At 32.9% G+C, this 20,164-nt stretch overlaps 1 protein-coding gene across 1 annotated transcript; it reads right to left on the bottom strand.

Moving 5' to 3' along the window:
* Positions 1-226: 226 nt before the first annotated feature.
* On the bottom strand, positions 227-10,777 carry LOC139504192 (hyaluronan mediated motility receptor-like). Its single transcript, XM_071294258.1, has 4 exons — positions 9,978-10,777; positions 9,303-9,404; positions 1,687-1,785; positions 227-308 (listed from the first exon to the last, which is right to left on the bottom strand). The coding sequence occupies exons 1-4, from the start codon at positions 10,775-10,777 to the stop codon at positions 227-229; spliced, it is 1,083 nt and encodes a 360-aa protein (XP_071150359.1).
* Between the last annotated feature and the right edge of the window lie 9,387 nt (positions 10,778-20,164).

Below are 20,164 nucleotides of genomic sequence, written 5' to 3'. Positions count from 1 at the left end.
TAATCTCTGTTTTAAAATCGTTTATAATAATAGTGTCATCGCTTTCATGTCTCCTTGAAGCTTTCTTGTCATTTGATGAGAAAGATTCCGGTGAGTGGTTCAATGGAGAGAGTAATCGAGTTTGTTTTAAAGTGGGTGCTTTTTGCGGCTTTCACGAGTGCTTTTGAGAAGAACCTGGTGATGCACTTTGATGGAGTTTGACTGTTGGTGGCTTCGGCTTAATCTTTTATGGAGGTGTGCTCTGTGATTTTCCTCCATGTTTTTGTGCATTGTGCCTCAACCGTGACTTTTTCTGACCATGATAGTAACTAAAAAGGAAAAGAAATCATTTTCCACCTTTAAAACAAAGTATTTTGAGTCGTTTTTTTTACTTTTTACGAAATCAAAATCATATGTCTTAAAAGACAAAAAAAAAAAACAACAGGCAAAATGAAGTACTTTCAGTTTGTAATTTCTTATCATAATATAGTAGATGTGTTTGAACTAAAAAGTATCAGACAAGACAGATTTATATGCAAATATATTCTATTTTTATTACTCTACCCCTTGAGATGCAAAATCTGACACCCCGAGCGACACTTCATATTTTGATGAAAATCTTGTTTTAAAACCAATTAATTTTAAGAAAGAATCTTGTATTTGGTTACATTCCATAATAGAAATTCAATTTTATATAAATAATACGGGAGGAAGTCGTCTAAAGTAGTTTTTTATCCAGAAATGTGCATATGAAGCCTCAAAATCTGCAACACGGAAAACAAGGGAGAGGTGTTTGAGGAAACAGAGCACTGAAAAAGACTGCTTCTGCATGCAGGAAATAGATTATGTTTCAGTTCATTCCGTGCAATTCATTATATGGTACTAAGAATTCTAAAAGAAGAAATTTTGATACTTGAACCTACTTTGATAGTTTTTCTCCGCTTCGAAATTGCCACCCGTGCTAAACATAGCCGACACCCCGCATGTGGCGTTCTACACGGTGGTATTACTGAAAAAATATTACGCCAGGGTTTGCGATATCACAAAGTTGTAAAAACATTTATTAAGTTTTATCATCGGTACTAGAATATCATTCGTGCGTACATTATGGACATCTTATACCTTCAGGTGTTTCACATCAAATCTTTCATAGTAATATTTTATACAAATCACAAAAATGTCGTCATTCAGCTCAAAGCAAACACAACCTTTAAACAGACTTATTTAGAAGGAATATAGTTACGATACTGTTGATAGGTCACTAAAATAGAATTTTTGGAAATAATATTGATTCACTAATAGCATGTATAGGGTCTCGGTATCGGAAATAAACACATTTGTTCTAAATCCAGTTGTTGGCCAGAACGAATTATTATTCAATCCTATATTCTATGACGGTATGATACTAAACCTGAAACGGGAGGGATTGTGCTTGATTTTTCATATGATCAAACAAAACAATCTTTGAAAATTATCAGATACTTGATTACCTGATTAGCAACACAGTTGTTATGTTCGAAGGACGTTTTTTTTAAAACATTGTAAAACAAGCAATCGGATTCCTTATGTAAACTGATTGCGTTCCTCGTCTTGCCACAGCAGCTTCCAAGAAAGAATGGCAAGAAGTTATCATGATTCTTTTACTCCACGCTACGATGTATAAACAAGAGGCTTTCTTGTTGAATAATTCAAAGCTTGGAGACTTACATTGATTGGTTATCCAGTTGTTCTTGTTTGACTTTCAGTTTTTCTTTCAGAACATCAATCTCATCTGTAAGTCTGGCTACTGTTTCTTGTTCCGTCTGCCTGTACGTAAACGATATCAATAATACACAAATTATGTATATATGTTTTGCATTCTCTAATAGTCACATGATCGACCTAATCCCACATATAGAAGATATCTTGTTTCCAAAGTTTCATCTAAACAATTGCTTTAATTGCCATACTATTATCGCCGGTTTCATATATATATGGACTTTGGATTCTAAACATCATGTGAATGCCTGTTGAATTTTTATAATCGCTGTTTCTCCGAGTACAGGAACATGAAGAATGCTTCTGCACTTCTTAATGTTACAACGACCACAGCAAAATTTGAAAAAAACCCATTAAATATAGCAAAATAGTCCAAATGATAGTTGTATGTGTCATATGTGTATATTCTTTGTAACATTGTGTTTATAAGAATAAAGAATCTTAAATTTTCAATTATGAAACTTTAAATCAACCCAATCAATACTATCTATGCAAATTAAGTTATAATTATAATTATAATCAAGAGCTGATACAAAGGAAAACACATGATACAGTCATTCCTTCGAAAGTTTTACGGACGACATTTTGAGTATTTGTTGACCGAAATATCTGAGTCACAGATGACCATGGAAATCAATCTATTGTGACTTATATTCTTAAAAACTGTTCTATGATACGTAGGGGATGTATTTTGCAGCAATGATCTTTACTTGAATACCCTTTTTCAACCAGTATGAAATGTGCATTTGTCTATTTGAGATACAAATGGAACATGAACCCTAACAGCGGAATTAGAACGGCGTAACATGACCTTTCACATGGGCATGACACGGAAATATTATATTTTAAATTCATCATTCAAAATAGCATCAGCTCAGTTATGTGTTATTTCCCAACACGGAGGTTATAAAAACAAACAGCAACAAATTATGTTGACGCCGTCAAGAAATATACAATTATGTAATCCAAATGTTAAATATCGCGCCAGTCAACACAAGTAATGCCAAAACGTTGTATTCCAGATAGGACATTCAATTATGATAAAATATGTAAATGGTGTTCAATTACCACATGATTCACATTTACCTATCAAATCCGAATTTTAGAACACATAGAAATGTATTTGACACACAGACGGTTGGAGAACCTATTGCATACCAAACTATATCTTACAATGCGAATGCTCTAAGTAGTCCCTCTTGGATCTCTGTTTTTAGCTTGTTATTTTCGTCTAAAAGTTCAATTTCTTTTTTCTCCTTCAGTTGTAATTCTTGAGATAATCTAAACATACCAAACGAAAAGAGATAGACATATATAAAATTTATCTATAAAAACAAAAACATGCGTTTAAATTCTTATCTACATTTAACTCTAATAAAAAGCATTATTTGTCATTTTAAACGTGTACAATTCGGTCTTATATTATCATAGACATCAATGTCAACAAAAGTAGGCCAAATCGAAGATCTGACGGATTACGTTTCAAACCATATAAACGGGGTATGATCATATTTTTAAAACAATACACGTTATATTGCTTAGTCTTCAAAGTGATTTACGAAATCTCTTTCTAAATTATTAATTATTAAAATCTATGTTATTGCAAAACGAAAAAAATGCCAAACAAAACACTCTGTCAGAATGAGTTAAAGGAATAAGATTGTTGATACAACGCAGAATCCACAAGTTGGAAAACTAGATAAATGTTCGACCTAAGTCCATGTTTAGAGACAAAGAAGCTGTGAAATATCTGACAAATGTGGTGTTATTCCAGCGGACAAAAGCTATTACTACGCGTGTCGTATTAAATATTTCAGAAAAATTAATACATGAGTAACACAATTCATGCTGCACTCGTTCTATTTGAACAGTCGAAATGCGTTGACTGTATATTTCTATGTCATATACAGTCACTGAACTGATATCATTTTTCTTATCAATATCTAAATAGTAGAGCTGGAATTATATTTACATACTCATGACAACATCTTCAAGCTGTCCGTTTTTCCAAAGTATACAACGAATCGTGGAACGACTCAAACTTATTTCTTTTACACTTGATGGAAAAACATATTTCAGTTGTTAATACTTTTTGTTTAAAACCTATAAATCATTTTGTTTAATGCTTATTGTTGATCCATACTCCAACGAATTCGTTCCCCATCGATTGGTTTCAACAGGTTATGTACACTTCATCATGTTCATTGTGTTGTATATTACTTCGTCAGATATGAGGCCTATTTAATTTTTTACCCAAATATCAAATAAATAACAATAACAAAATAAACAACAATCGCAAATGTTTTTGTTAGATTGCAGTATAACGACACTAATAGTGTATTGTCTACGTACATAATTGTCACCTTTGATCAGGATGAGATATTGGCAACCACAAGTCCTTCATGGCCTCACTGAATATTTCAATGAGCAACACATATGTTTCGATTCCCGTTGCGGGATTAAAATTTTAGGGACTGAACTTTCGGCTCTCCCTTGACACCATTTGCGATTATGGTATCGAGGAAACGATGATAGTCCGTCGGAAGGGGACGATAAATGGCTGACCCGTGTTGCCATATCTCTTGCACGTAAAAGACTTCCTTGTAGATTTCCAAAAAGAGCAGGCTAATGCCCCTTCAAGGCAGCACTCGCACCCGCAAAATGTAGAGGGATTAATATAAGTTGCAAAACTTGTTTCCCAATCCACTATAAAAAATATGTTTAAATTAAACTAAACACATCTGAGGACTAACATTTTTTGCCTTCACTACTCGAACTAAAGCAAGGACAAACTACGGAACAAACATAATGTACATTTCCGGCAGGATGGATGTTCTGCCAAGGAATATTTGATTAACCAATTTACTATAGTCCGCAGTGAAAGAGTAATTATTAAATACTGTGAACCTTTTTACTCGTGAACTGACATTAAACATTATAGATTCTTAAGACTCTAAAAAACTTCTGGGAAATTATAAACTCGGTCATTCTCTGAAATAATTTCTATCACCTTTTCACCACAATACCACATGAAATATTAAAAATTCATCAGAAATAAAAAGTAAAAACACAAAAATACTGAACTCCGAGGAAAATTCAAAGAGGAAAGTCCCAAATCAAAAGTTGAAACACATCAAACGAATGGATAACAACTGTCATATTCCTGACTTGGTACAGGCATTTTCTTATGTAGAAAATGGTGGATTGAACCTGGTTTTATAGCTAGCTAAACCTCTCACTTGTATGAAAATCCATAGTGCTTCCTCCCATACAACTGGTACCTTACACTCAACTTCATTATTTTAGTATATACCCAGTCAACAGACTAACAGTGGGCCAACGTTGGCAAATTGTCGGTCCGTTGGTCGACCGTTGGTGTTGGCTGCACAACATTGGCCCAACGTTGGCAAATTGTCGGTCCGTTGGTCGCAAGTTTATGTTGGCTGCACAACATTGGCCCAACGATGGCAAATTGTCGGTTCGTTGGTCGCACGTTGGTGTTGGCTGCATAACATTTGCCCAACGTTGGTCTTTTGTAAATCCATATTATTATCTCATTCTGGTTATAAAAAATTGGGCAAATGTTGGCATTATGTTAGTAGCAACATAGGGCCGATATGACATTTTGTTAATAAAAATTGATTATGAGATATTTTTCGCTTTATTTCTCTTGGGAGACGGATAATTTCGATTGATGCATGCTTTATGAAAAGTAAATGTTATACCGAAAGTGTTTATCAACTGAAATTGCATTTACAACTCTATGTTGAGCCAATGCTGGGCCAACGTTGTTCATATATTATACTCTATATATAAGCCTGGTAAAAATTATACTGGAATATCATTACTGTAATAAAAAATGTATATCGTAAACATAGATTGCCTGGTTAAAAGTTTAAATTTATTGCAATCATTATTTATAACATAGATGTAATGCCCATTACATCTATGTTTATAATAACTTTATTCATTAAACTTTGTAAAACATAATAATTTAGCATTATATGCAGAGTGATATTTGATACAGCCAGTCTGTTCTGATAAGGTTGACGATATGTCTGACTTTCAAAGATAGTTGCTATGGTAATTAAGTTTATAAGAAATCTTAATGTAATGGGATGGTCACTTTTGTGGCTATTTCCTGTTGTGTATTTGTAAGAAAGCAGTAAAACGAAGAAAACAATTATAGAGAAATCATATCATCTGATGTTCAAAGAGAAAGAAAGAAACATGTAAGTTGTAACTTTAAAAAAAACCTGATATATATATATACGATTAAGAATGACAAACACAATATACATTTTTAATCTGAGGGATGTTATTAAAAATTAAAACATATATTACTTTCTATCATTTTATAATGTTGATCTTGAAGTTTATACGTTTCAGGAGAACTATTTTCTAGATTTTAAATCATTTCAATCCTATATCATAATGAAATATTTGCCAATGAACATTAGTATCTTCAAACAAATTGTAAAGTACCAATATTTTAGTAGTTTTTTTTTCTAAAATCTATAACGATAACATTTATGACCATTACTGAAGTTAATGGAAAAAACCTGTCTTAAGATGTACCCTATTCCGTAATGTTTATGAAATAATTAGGTATAATGATTTCTACTTCATTGAAATATAAATGAATTTGTTAGTTTTATTGTATTTTTAAATCGCATGCAAACATATACGATATATTGTTGAAACCTAATCATATACACACTTGCATGTGTTATAGTGTATTAGATATCAAATAGAGTATTTTTTTCTTAATCTTATTTAAAAATCTTATCTAAATTTATTGCAAGAATATGTTGTTATTTGTATAAAATTATACTGACTCGGCTGAATTTAGCTTTTGTCCTCGGCAAAACTTTTGCAAAACAAAACCAATATTTGAATAGTTTGTAGGAGTAAATATCAGTCACAAGAAGATGACGCTTGAAATATATAAAATAGGGCGAGCGGGGGGAACACACAGACGGATATTTATAAAAGAAAAAGACTATAAATTAGTGTCTGAATTACTTGAAGTGGCTTTTCTTTTTAATATACAATTTTACATTTTAATATTAATGTATAGGTCAGATATTTGAGTACAACAGAAGACAAAATAAATCAGAGTGCAAAAGGAAAAAAGAGAATTAGGAATAATAAGAATTATTGACAACATCCTGGCTAGAAAATGCATGGTAATGGAGATGGGAAACAATGCATTCTACCATTTGATAGCCCAGAACTAATAACTTTAAGAAAGTAAGTTAACATAATAGCCATCCTATGTCTAACCATTATGGTAAAGCATGCAATATGCTTGTTGCCTTGCCGGGCTTGTATAGGCTAAGAAAAATAAAAAAAAGAGGATTTTTCTAACTATTGTACAAAAATGTAATGTGCCATGACACCAGAAACAATGTATTTTTTAAATTTTTTAAAATTGTTTTAGGAGGATTTAATATATTCAAAATATACATACATTGAGTACTCATTTATTTATTATTTTATTACAGAGTCAGTGAAATAACTTTTATGACGATATGCTTAATTGGATAAAGGATTTAACATAAGACAGAGCCAGAAATTATTGACAAAACAAAGTGTACCAGAAAACAAAAGGAAAACTCTTGTGAATAAAAACCATGTTGGAATACAGAACTAGAAAAATAGCTATATGAAATGAATTATCAATGCCTCCATACAGAGCTTGGATATTTCTACATAAACTGTAATGATATTATGCAAACGGGATAAATGAATTATCTGTTTTCATTCTAGATCTGATTAAGCAACGCATAGATACAAAACAATTTTTTTTAAACTTAGCTGGTTGTCTAGCTAATACTATAAATAAATTATATTTAATCATACCTTTGTATTTACATTATTTAAGAAAATTGGGTAACATGGATATGTTGATTGCATTCATTAAAATTTGGGTAAAACTCAGAAGTATAATTCCTAAAGAGAATTGGTTGTTGGTTACTGAAACGTCCATTGGCAAATATTTCATGCATGTTCAGGAAGATGGAGAGAAAGTGGCAAAATACAAAATTTTCGGGTAGTATGTAAGACACAACATGGTACAGTGGATAAGAAAAACGCAATAATTGCAACATCTTAAAAAGTAATAGTTTCGCCATTTTGAACTGATGTTAGAACCAGGAGTTATTGCAGTTGTTGCCTGGAAGGGATTTTAGTATCCTTCATATGGAGGTTTATAGATTGAACCAACGTTTGCTAACAGTTTGTATTACTACGTTGGTCTAACGTTTGTTCAACATCAGCAAATATTATTCCATCATTGGACCAACGTTGGGCCAATGTATTGTATAAAACCTTACAACGTTGTGCCAACGTTTAGCCATCACGTTGGGCCAACATAGGGCCACTTTGCACTTATACATTGGGCCAACGTTTAAAAATAACGTTGGGCCAATGCATGTAGATACGTTGGACCAACGTTGTGCCAACGTACCAATGTTGTCTGGGTAATTCTTCATATATAGCTAAAAATTTGCAAGTAAATAAATTTGAATAAATTGAATTTTCCAGCAAGTTGTTAAGATCGCTAATTTTTCCCCTACGGTTTCATTCCGGTTGTCTAACAATGTCCATATAAATTGTTACTACTAATTATGAGCACTAAAATATTGCTTTGTACATGTATCTATCTAAGTCAGGAGCCTGTAATTCAGTGTTTTGCTGTATGTCATATTTGTTTTTAATTAATCATTTTGTACATAAATTAGGGCGTTCGTTTTCTCGTTTGAATTGTTTCTCATTTGTCATTTCGGGGCCCTTTATATCTGACCTTGCGGTATGGGATCTACACATTTTGAAGGCCGACCGGTGATCTATAGTTGTTAAATAATGTAATTTCTGCATTTGTCATTTAGTCTCTTGTGGAGTGCTGTCTCATTGATAATCTTCCTGTTTTCTTATTTTTATAATTAAGAGTATTCTTCAAACAGATACTTATACTTTATGTATTTTCACGTTTTGTTTACGATTAGAAAAAAGGTATTTTTAAAAGCTGCAAAATCGTTAGGACTAGTAAATCATATCTCGTGATTATTCTGAGATAAACAAACACACAGGAATAAGCACAGTAAAACTCAGTTTCAGAGAAGTCCGAATCCGATGTTAAAATAGGAAACAGATGAAACTGTGCAAAATGCATAAATGATGTGTTTCAAAGTCTAATTAAGAATTTTACAATCCTATTTTTTTTAAGATTTTCTATTGCAACGTAATAGTTACCATGAACGACAACATCTACGCATGACAGGTGATTTTTTTTTACTGTTTCGAATGTTTGGAAAACAATCTTGTTTAATTGTTGGTGCTTCCTTGGTAACTACAGCCTTTTAGAAACGCCCAACTTATCATTGTACATCTGGATCTGAACCTGATTGTTATCATTATCTTACAGTTTCACAAAGATTTATCTAGCCATATCCAAAATAATGCTGGATATAAAGACGAAAAATTCAACTTCGTTTAGGATATCTTTTTGAATGTGTATGTGTCATCAATTATTGAGAACTGTTTAATTTTGTCCGACTTACTTCGACAGGTTATCAATTTCTTCATGTTTTCCTTTCAATTTCTCATTTAGTATATCTACTTCTTCTGTAAGAACGACAACTGCTGTTTCTTGCTCTTTCAATCTATAAATAAACCATTAAACGACATAAATAGATTAGCGCAACGATGTTCAAATCTCGTTAATCGATTCTGAATGTGCAACTTAAGGTAGAAAACAAAAAAACTAAGATTTAAGAAATAAAAAAAAGTGTCTCTAAGCATGCATGAATCGATAAACAAGATGGTTTTATCATGTTGAATCGAATAAAACACCGACAAACAAGGCAACCTATTTGCGTGAATACTATTGAGAAGAGTCTATCTAAGAGGAATCAATTCTACAGTTTGTTAACGATTATTACTTTTTGCAGAAAGAGGTTGATATTTGTTTCTACGTTATTCAACAGAAAATGACTTCTAGATCTAGAATGTTCATTCCAGATTACAAAGGAAAATAAACTCATCATAGATACCAGGAATACAATTTAATATTTACCCCAGACGCGCGTTTCGTCTACAAAAGACTCACCAGTGACGCTCGAATCAAAAATGTTCTGAAAGGCCAAATAAAGTACGAAGTTGAAGAGCATTGAGGACCAAACATTCCTAAAAGTTTTCTGATTATAAATGAAAAAAAATCATCATTGATAACATACCCCATTTGAAACTGTTTATCAATTCCGTCAATAATAGCTCTCCTAAAAGTTTTCTGTTTGAAACCTGACATTTGTCTAGGGCTAGACAATGGTTGCTCACTTTCCTCAGTCATGAGTTTGTTTTCTTTTTGCAGATCTTTCCATTCCAGAAAGAACGAATTGTCGTGTGGTTCTTGCAGGAGATTTTCAAACTTCAACAATCTGTCAGAGGATTCATTTTGAAGACGTTGAAAGAAAACGCGTGTTCCTTTTAAATTGTGTGTCTCGGTATCACGAAAGTCAAACGCATTATTTATTTCAACTTGTTTATAATGATCAATGATCTGAAGTATCTCCTCCGACGTTTTATCCACATCCTCGATGTAAGAATCACAACAAGATTGTATGAGTAACGAATGTTCGCCATCAATAGTTTGTAATGTCTTTTTTATTTCTTCAACTTTCGTTTTCAACGTGTTTATTTTCTTGTCCACAACCTGCCGATGGCTATCGGTAATTTTTTTAATTTCCTTTGTGATGTGTCCATTATGAGAACTTGTCATGCATTCCTTGCATGCCAAGCAGTCACACTTACTACAATAATAAATAAACTCTTTCTTGTGAGAATCACAAACTGGCACCGGTTTGTAAATACGATTTCCAGCCTCATGAATATCTACAACATTGTGATCCAGACAGACTGCCACTCTATCATGAATATCCTTTTTGCATTGAGAACACAAAAATTGCTTGTCTTCATAACAAAATAAAGTTGCTGGTTTATTGCAAAACGCACAACTTTTTGACGGAGTTTGAGCCATTTTGACACCATATAACAACTTAGTTCTTTTCAAGCCAAATGAAATGATCTCGCAGAATAGTCAAAATTATGTTATCTGTTCAATCGATAAGAATTGAACAGGTTATTTGAATATTAAGTGTGTCAATCTTTTGACAACAAAAGTATTTTATCAGATATAACAGGTTTTATAAGTTCATCAACGAATACAAAATAAACATTGAAATAACAATTTAGTCAGAGTATAAACAATGTTGTACATTTGTGTTACTTTATTATAGACGGAATTGAATGTGTCATTTAATGTAGTTTTGAAGTTTTCCTTAAATTTTGTTGATGCAGAATTATCACCCTTTAGTCGAACGACTCTTGGCGGTACTCAGTATTTTTTTATTTTTTTCAATTTAATATGAATTTAAATTGCTGAGTAACTGTGAAAGTACTTTTATTCGTGGGGTACCAATTTTCGTGGTTTTCGTGGATGACTTTATAGTAGTTACAGAGCAAATGCACTAAAAACTACAACTGCAGGCAGGATTGTACCCATTAAATCTTTAAAAACGTAAACTGTCAAACTTTTGCTATTTTAATTCTCATAACAAAATATTGTTGATCAATGATATTCAGATTCCCGGCATTGATATTCTATGATAAATTGTTCATTTCATGTCCTCAAAGTTCATGTATGAATTTGAAATAATAATTTCATGCTTGGCTTGCTTTTAATAATAAATATTTTACAATTCAAGATAAAAATGTTTATAGCATTTGATTTATGTATCTGTGTTCTTTAGGTGACATGTTTTGACCTAATTAACACATTTGATAGTCTTTAATCTGTTGAGCACTCTATCTCAGTTAATAAGTGTGATCACTTCGTACTGGCCAACTTTGTAATTTCCTTCAATCCAGACAATTATATCCTGCGTTTCTAATGGCTTCAATTTTCATTTTTTTTAAAGAAAACTTAAATCCATGAATTTTAAAAACAACGAACATGTAAATGTTGCTCATGTTGCTCTAACCACGAAAATTGATAACCACGAATTAATATACTTTCACAGTAATTGAATCATCTTAGCGACTTTAAAGATCTGATCACTTCCTGATAGCATATACTATCATCATACTAATCATGCATGACACTCTTTGTCTTATAATGAGTTAACAGAACAGTGATTGCAACTCGGTCATAATGAGTCAGAGCAGATTTTGATCATCCTCGTGTACACACTTGTTTAGTTAATAAGTTGTAGTTCCATTGATTATTTAATCAATAATTCTTTTATAACATGTATATTGCAATACATGCTTATCTTAATCTTTAGTATTCATTACGAGGTAGCGACATGCAATTTAGAATTGGATTTATACACACACATTTTTTTTTCATATATTCGTTCAGTGTATGTTCACTTGTTTTTGTTAATATGTCTTTCGATTGAGTTCAATTGATATTTCATAGTATGTCTTTCTATGTTGTGATGTTACTTTATTGTTTCAGGTAAGAGTTTAAGTTGGTACCTATTACAATGTTTAATCTAGGTACATTTATTAGCACCTGTCCTAAATCAGGAACCTGATGTTCAGTGATTCTCGTTTGTTGATGTGGTTCATAAGTGATTCTCGTTTCTCGTTTCTTTTTTATATTTGACTGTTAGTTGTCCTGTTTGAGTTGTTTTACACTAGTCATTTTGGTGCCATTCATAACTTGATGATTACTTTTACAAATAATGACTTGGATAGAGAGTTGTCGCATTAGCATTACTTCATTTCCTTCTTTTATCTATTTTAATCTTTTTTCTTTTGATATATGTCCTAATATGTATTTTCCCAGTTAGACGTCAGTAAACTAATTAGTTCAAGTGATTGATCTACAGGCATTTTTATAGATTTTTCTTCTTCAAATAGAGCAATTTGAAAATTTTCGCTTTAAATTATAATAAAATTTTATCTTTGGTCGATTTGGACTTCTAAATTAACTCCTCATCATGATTAAGGTTTATGTACCCTTCTGTAGCCATTTTTGTACGATTTTTTAAAACATCAATTGTATCAAAACTACAGATATAATGAATAATAGAGACAGGCCATTTTGAACATATACTAGGGGGAAACTTGATGCAAAGTATTATTATTTACTGTTGCATTGCATTTAATAGAAAAAGAGTACTTTGTGGCAAATAAACCCAGATTTTTATAGAAAATCCACAGCCTTTAATAAAGAGATTTTTGCTATAAAATTTGAAACATAGATTACTCACTTGCTTTTCTATGATGTGCTAGTGTTTATTTTTTACAAAAAGTTCTAACCAACCTGTAAATTCCAAAATACCTCGTGCAGACTAACTAAAGTCGAGCGCACCCTAAAAGGTGTACTTGATTTGGTCCATATTTTTATTTGTTTTAACCAATAACTACATTAATAAACTTGTTTTAAGGAAATCAATGCTAGCACTGCATGCAATAATCCTATATCTATCGGTCATCAAATTGCCAAATATGACAGAACAAGGATGAAGGCTGTGGATTTTTTATAAAATTTCCATATGTTTAGCATTGAATCAACACAAGGGTACATAATCCTTAATGGAAGATTTAAAGATTTATGAAAATTATATATAGTATGATCGACAATGAGATAGGTAATCCCCACGGACTCATAATAGACTCATTTTGTGAACTTTATATTTATATTGCAACATTCGAAAAGCGCCAGCATACGGAGTGCATATCTCCCTGATGATTACGATATTCAAGGATTCGTAATTCCTGAAAAATTTCCTTTATTGAGTGTAACTGCTCACAAGCAAGGAAGCTATTAAAACTAGAGTTCCATGAGCTGAGTTTAATATCATCTCTTCGTAAGTTTTACGACGCCGTCACAAGTTGTTTGACCGTAATGGAATATCCGTTTCACAGATGATAGCAAACATGTTCGATATTCCGTAATAAAAAACCTTTTCCCTTTCCACGAATGCGATCTACTTAATTAGTATTGTAACCGGGTTTGTACTAACGTCAATAACATGACAAGCGCCACATATGGAGCAGTATCTGCGAACATATCCTGAGCAAATTACTTCAACCCTTGTTATTCATGGGGTTCGTGTTGCTCTATCTTTACATTTTCATGTTGTTTGTCTTTTTTCTTTTTCGTTTAGCTATTATAGTGTTGTCAGTTATTTTCGACTTATGAATATCCATTAGATATGTTTTGCATCTTTTTCTTAATCATATGTGATTAAGATTTGTTTGATTCCTGTCAAATCAACATACATTTAAAATTTCGTTTAGTAACATTTCATTGTCTTGAAGTCTTATTTGGTTGCTGTCACATTAATATTAATTTCTAACGCACACCTCATTCTTTTCAAAATAACCAAATATTTTTGATTGTTTGCTGAATGCATTATACCCTTGGTATCTTCTTTTTCCTATTCATAGGTGTTGAACAGCTATTTTTTTTTAAATATTTTGGGGGTTTCATCCAGTTTAAGTACCAAAAGGTGACTGGGGGATAAAAATATGGTCACTACAGGTCTTCTTCCTTCCGGAAATAAAACCCTTGCCAACGTTGGGCCTCCGTTTGGCAGTGTGGGATGTACCAAGTACTTAGCAATGTCCGACCTAGGCGTTAAATAAAATGCCTCGTGTAGAGAGAGTGTCACGCTGTCTGCACGTAAAGAAAGCCTACAACACCTCTTTGATTGGTTCGTAGGTGTCTTGGTGCAAGGCTAACTTTCTGTCCTTATCCAATATATCCTCATTTCCCCGGGGCCATTCAACTTTGCCCGACCTGAAACCATGTTGACCTCTTTTACCGGACTTGATTATTGTATTTATTGATAATTCATTCTCGTCCTGGTCATGCATGATATATTTGCCTAGGGGCAATAAGCAACCGACAATCAATCAATATCATCCAGTTAGAACTCACCTTTTGATTTATTCAGTAATTTTTGTTTCTACCTACTTGTATCACAAATTGTGCCATTTAAGTTATAATTTTCTTTACCATATATAAGATAAGATAATGCAGAAGATTACAAATGAGCCAATTTTCTACCACAGTCAACATGTTGTACTCAGACAGTACACATTATTTCATAAGGATTTGTAGACGACAGCCATGTACTTGTGCATTATGTCGATATTGATATTTCAGTTTTGTGAACTTTTGTTTTCCTTTTTCTTAATGCAGACCCAGCTTGATATCAATGTGAAAAACAACGTCACATTGAAATGTTTTTATCAAATGAAGAACATTTTTTTTTTAGATTTGTTTGATATTTATTGATATTTTCTGCTGATACAAAAAAAAACAGGTTTATATATCAAAATACAATAATTCATTTTTTAAAAACAAAGTGCTTCTACATGATTATAATCATTATTTTATCATCAACGATGCATTACAACTGCAGTGGTATTCATATGATATGTCTATAAATATTTCCTATTACAAATTACACAACATTCATCCACCAAACGTATTTAACATGACAAGAAGTGAATTGAGTGTAGTAGAACTTATACGGTGGCGCGTAAGGTATTGAATATATTCCTTTCAATTTAGGTCCTCCATGCTGATTTTACCTTAAATTTGACAAGAAATTGTTTGACAAATCAATATTTCATGCATTAATAGATAGGTTAGCTTTAATAAAATTAATATATTTTTTGTATATACTTGTTTTAATTATGAACAGGTGCATATAGGTAATGGGTGACTATAAAACGATACATATTGTCGTAGCAATATTTCATGGTTTCTTTGGTTGTATCAAACCAATTTCAGAAGCAAGGTTGATGGATTTCCGATTTTCCCGAAGTCCTGCGTGCACAAACCACCGAGTTAACAACTTTGGTTTTTGCTTATAGGCGAGTGACATTTTCAGAAAAGACACTTAGTTAGTGACTTTAATTCACCCACCTAACACACAGCTGAATTTTTTATAAGTAATAGTATTATATCTAAACTTCCTTTGGTCGGTCGTAAAAAAATCGTACGGTGCAATTTTTGTAAAAATTTAATTAAAATCGAGAAATAATTTCAAATTGAAAAAAAACCAAAAGTGTTAAAGCGTGAAATATTAACAGGTAGTTTTTTTTCCTGTAATCACAACGCGAAAATTGTGTACGTTTAACATGTCAATGTATAAAAAAATACTTTTCTAAAATAAAAGTAATTTTTGCGAAAAAAAAAGATTTTTGTAACATTTTTGAATTTTTATAAAAATGGTGCCTATTTTCATATTTTCTTCATTTCTTAGATATTTTCGAAATAAAAGATGTTCGTATTATTCAAAAGTTCATTACTCGTTTAATAAATATTGTTATCACTGTATTATTTTGGATTTTATACACTTTTACACACTCCCCCTTTTCAATCAAATTTCCGAAATCGCTTTCTCTGTTAGTTTTCCTCAAGTTAACGGACCTAAACGCTTCGAAAAAGAGTATGAATAACCATGAAGGCAATTTTTTGGTATAAATATTGCGCAAGGTATTAAAAAAAAATCAAAGGACCATAGAAGCCGAGATGTCAACGTTTTTTTAGTCTTGGTAGAAAACCAATATCTTATTATTCTTAGTCAATTTGCGAATACAAAATGCAGAGATTATGAATAACTATTGAACAATACTTCTTTCTCAATTGATCAATGCACATTTTAGTTTTGCAACTAAAAGTACGCAAAAATGTGTCAAATCTGATATTTTCCCCCATGAACTTGAACGTGAGATATGTCCATCTTTTAAATTACCTACCGTTTCAACCATCGCATACGGTAGACTTATTGATGATGCAAATTTGGTCAGTATTTTAGAAGAAGCATATTGTATGTGCTAGGGCCACTTCAAGAGTCTGTATGTTGACATGCTATAATTATTCTAATATGGGGATATCTATCAAATTGATTTGTTATTCATTATGGTTGTCGTTAGTTGCTTTTATGATTTTTGCTTTTGTTTGTAGTTTTGAGCATGAATCAAGCTTTTGGGTATCTAATTAAAATTGGTTTAAAATATAGCTTATTATACAGTGTTTGCTATTGTTTCTTGATTTAGGCCATACGATAAGCTATAGTTGTTTACCTCAAAGCATTTAGTCTCTGGTATACATAGATCACAGTGTCCTTTTAATCATACTTATTAAAGGTACCGGGCTTATGATATAATATATCTTCAGGCTTCACTTAAATTGTTGGATTGTATAGTAGTTAAGTCATTGAGGCGAGTGTTGATAGCATCACAATTGTCAGATGTTAGATCTCTTTTGCAGCTATTCAAAAGGGTGTTAAACTCGCCAGTGAGAGTTTTGAGATGTCCTTCGCAGTGTTGTTTGAGGAGGACCACTAAACGCTTTAAGCAATGAAAGAGGGTTTGGTCCCATCTGCGAAGTAATGTATTGGATAAAGAGCCAGGTGCTTGTGGCTTGATCTTGATTTGTAGTCCGTTAGGAATACTTTCATTATACTCGTAGTTAATCAAATTAGATAAATGATGTTCAGTTCTAATTTGTTTTTGTTTTATAGCTCTAAGTTGTTTAAAATAATCATTGATGTTCATGATATAGGAGCTAAAAACTGAAATTTACTGGGATTATGTGAGTAACATGATACAGGTCATTCAGAGGAAAAATAATATAAAAGTCTATAAAAACGACCAACCAGCAAATTTACTATGTACCGGATCGTCTAGAATAGGCGATACTATGCAGATAAGGAAACAATTATATCAGTCTAAAGATTTGCACAACGGTACTGATATAAGATGTTATAATACGAAAATGTTGTTATTAAATCGTGCTGACAAATATTTCGGCTCAACAAATGGCCTTCTTCAAGTGTCCCAAGTTTTAACAATACTGATACATAATGTATAAGGTGTAAAAATAGATCAGTAATAATACAGGTAAGTTTTGGTAGATTGTTTCCATGAATTGTTTCCATGGATGTCACCTCCCTCTACACTAATATTCCACATGCAGATGGCATCGATGCATGTAAAGAAGTTTGGAATTCCAGACCAGTGAAATATCCACCTACCGAATGCCTGGTCAAAATGCTCACGCTGGTACTTAAGAAAAACAACTTCACTTTTGATGGAGATCATTATTTGCAAGTAAATGGAACTGCCATGGGCACCAAAATGGCTCCGTCATATGCCAACCTATTTATGGGCAAATTAGAGAAACAACTCCTTGAAACTTCCATCGAAAAACCGCTTTCCTGGTTTAGATTGATAGATGATGTGGATATGAAATGGAATAAAAGCGACGAGGATTTATCACTCATGCCAACAACATACATCCTAGTATCAAATTTACTCATGAGAAGTCTAAATCCAAAATCGCCTTCCTCGATACTTCAAGTTCGCTCACAGAGGGCATCATATCTACAGATTTATATTCTAAACCCACTGACACTCATCAATATTTGTCCCCTAAAAATTGCCATCCTGCTCATCTTACCAAGAGCATTCCATACAGTCAGGCACTTAGAGTCAAGCGAATATGTTCCAACACAGAAACAACTAAAAGACAACTACGTCAACTTGAAACTCGCTTGAAGAAAAGGGGCTACAAACACAGAAATATCAAAAAAAGCTTTCAGAAAGCGGAATCAATTCCCAGGAGTGAACTATTGGAATACAAAGTTAAAAAGAAAAATAAAAGGACTCCATGTGTTCTTACTTACCACCCATCTCTCAAAAACAGCTTTGGTGTCATTCGTGAGCATTGGAAATCAGTTGAAAAGAATTCCAAACTATCCAAGATTTTTCCCGAGCCTCCAATGATAGCTTTTAGGCAACCTAGTAGTCTGCGGAACCTGCTGGTGCGGGCTGAAGTGTCTGATAATAGAAGTACTTCTGGAGAATGTCGTTCGTGTGAAGAAAAACGCTGCAAATGCTGCCTACAGATGCAGCATTCATCAACATTTCACAGTAAGGCAACCGAAAACAACTATAAGATATTTTGCAATGTTACCTGCAAAAGTATGAATGTTATTTACATACTAGAATGTTCGGTTTGTGGCCTCCAATATGTTGGTGAGTCAAAGCAGCCTTTCCACAAACGCCTCAATGGCCATAGGAGTGATATCTCTAAGAAGCCACTTCTCCCAGTTTCTCAGCACTTCAGACAGTCGGGTCACAAACCTGATGACTTTAACCGCATGAAAATTCTAGTGATTGAACAGAATATTCACTGGAGTGATGCCCAGCGACAGGTTCGGGAAAGCTTTTGGGTAAAGGAACTTAATGTACATCATCCAAACGGCATCAATAAGAAATACTAGCGTTTTTGTTTTTTCACTCATTTTTATTGTTAATATACACAGTCACGTATATTGATTTATAGTGTTTTGTTTATATTATGATATTCAGGCTTTTGGATTAAAATCAATCTACCAAAACTTACCTGTATTATTACTGATCTATTTTTACACCTTATACATTATGTATCAGTATTGTTAAAACTTGTGACACTTGAAGAAGGCCATTTGTTGAGCCGAAATATTTGTCAGCACGATTTAATAACAACATTTTCGTATTATAACATCTTATATCAGTACCGTTGTGCAAATCTTTAGACTTTATATATATACAACTCGTCTAAACATCAACCCAACAATGTTAGATCTGTAAATTTGCTATCGCAAATTTTTGGTTCTTCCCTCGCCGAGATTCGAACTCATGCTACTGTGATATCGTGACACCAAATCGCCTGCACTGCAGCCCTCCCGCTAGACCACACGACCACCTGGGCTCTAAAAAAAAAGAGCTTTCGCTGGCCGTGTGTTACTTTTCCACGTCAGTTTTAATCTAGCGGCGTACTGCAGTACATGATATATAAGGCATGAAGATGTTATTTTTACAGATCAGCTAAATTATCTATAGTAAAGGATCCTACAAATTAATGTAAGATACAGTCACAGAAAATAATTATATTTATAAGTACGTCTGAGCCAGTGCAAAAAAAACATGCTACTGTGATATCGTGACACCAGTGCAGGCGATTTGGTGTCACGATATCACAGTAGCATGGGTTCGAATCCCGGCGAGGGAAGAACCAAAAATTTGCGATAGCAAATTTACAGATCTAACATTGTTGGGTTGATGTTTAGACGAGTTGTATATACATTATGTACACAGCCATGTAGCACCATCATTGATGGCGATCCGATGGATACATCTGTTGTAGGGTTGTCACTGGCTCAGACGTACTTTATGTTGTTTACGTTTAAGTTAGTTGTTCTTTTTGATGAATCAAATAAGAACCAATTCAAACATATTGGTTTTTTTAAAGTTTGAAAGGGGAATACTGGTGTAGAAGGTAGACAACCCAAACGATAAACTATATAGAGGAGAGAGACACATGGTATACATATCACTGACCTAGTAC

This window comes from Mytilus edulis, chromosome 14 (genome assembly GCF_963676685.1).
Source record: "Mytilus edulis chromosome 14, xbMytEdul2.2, whole genome shotgun sequence".
In the NCBI taxonomy this organism is placed as follows: domain Eukaryota; kingdom Metazoa; phylum Mollusca; class Bivalvia; order Mytilida; family Mytilidae; genus Mytilus; species Mytilus edulis.
This window is presented reverse-complemented; position numbering and strand designations above follow the sequence as displayed.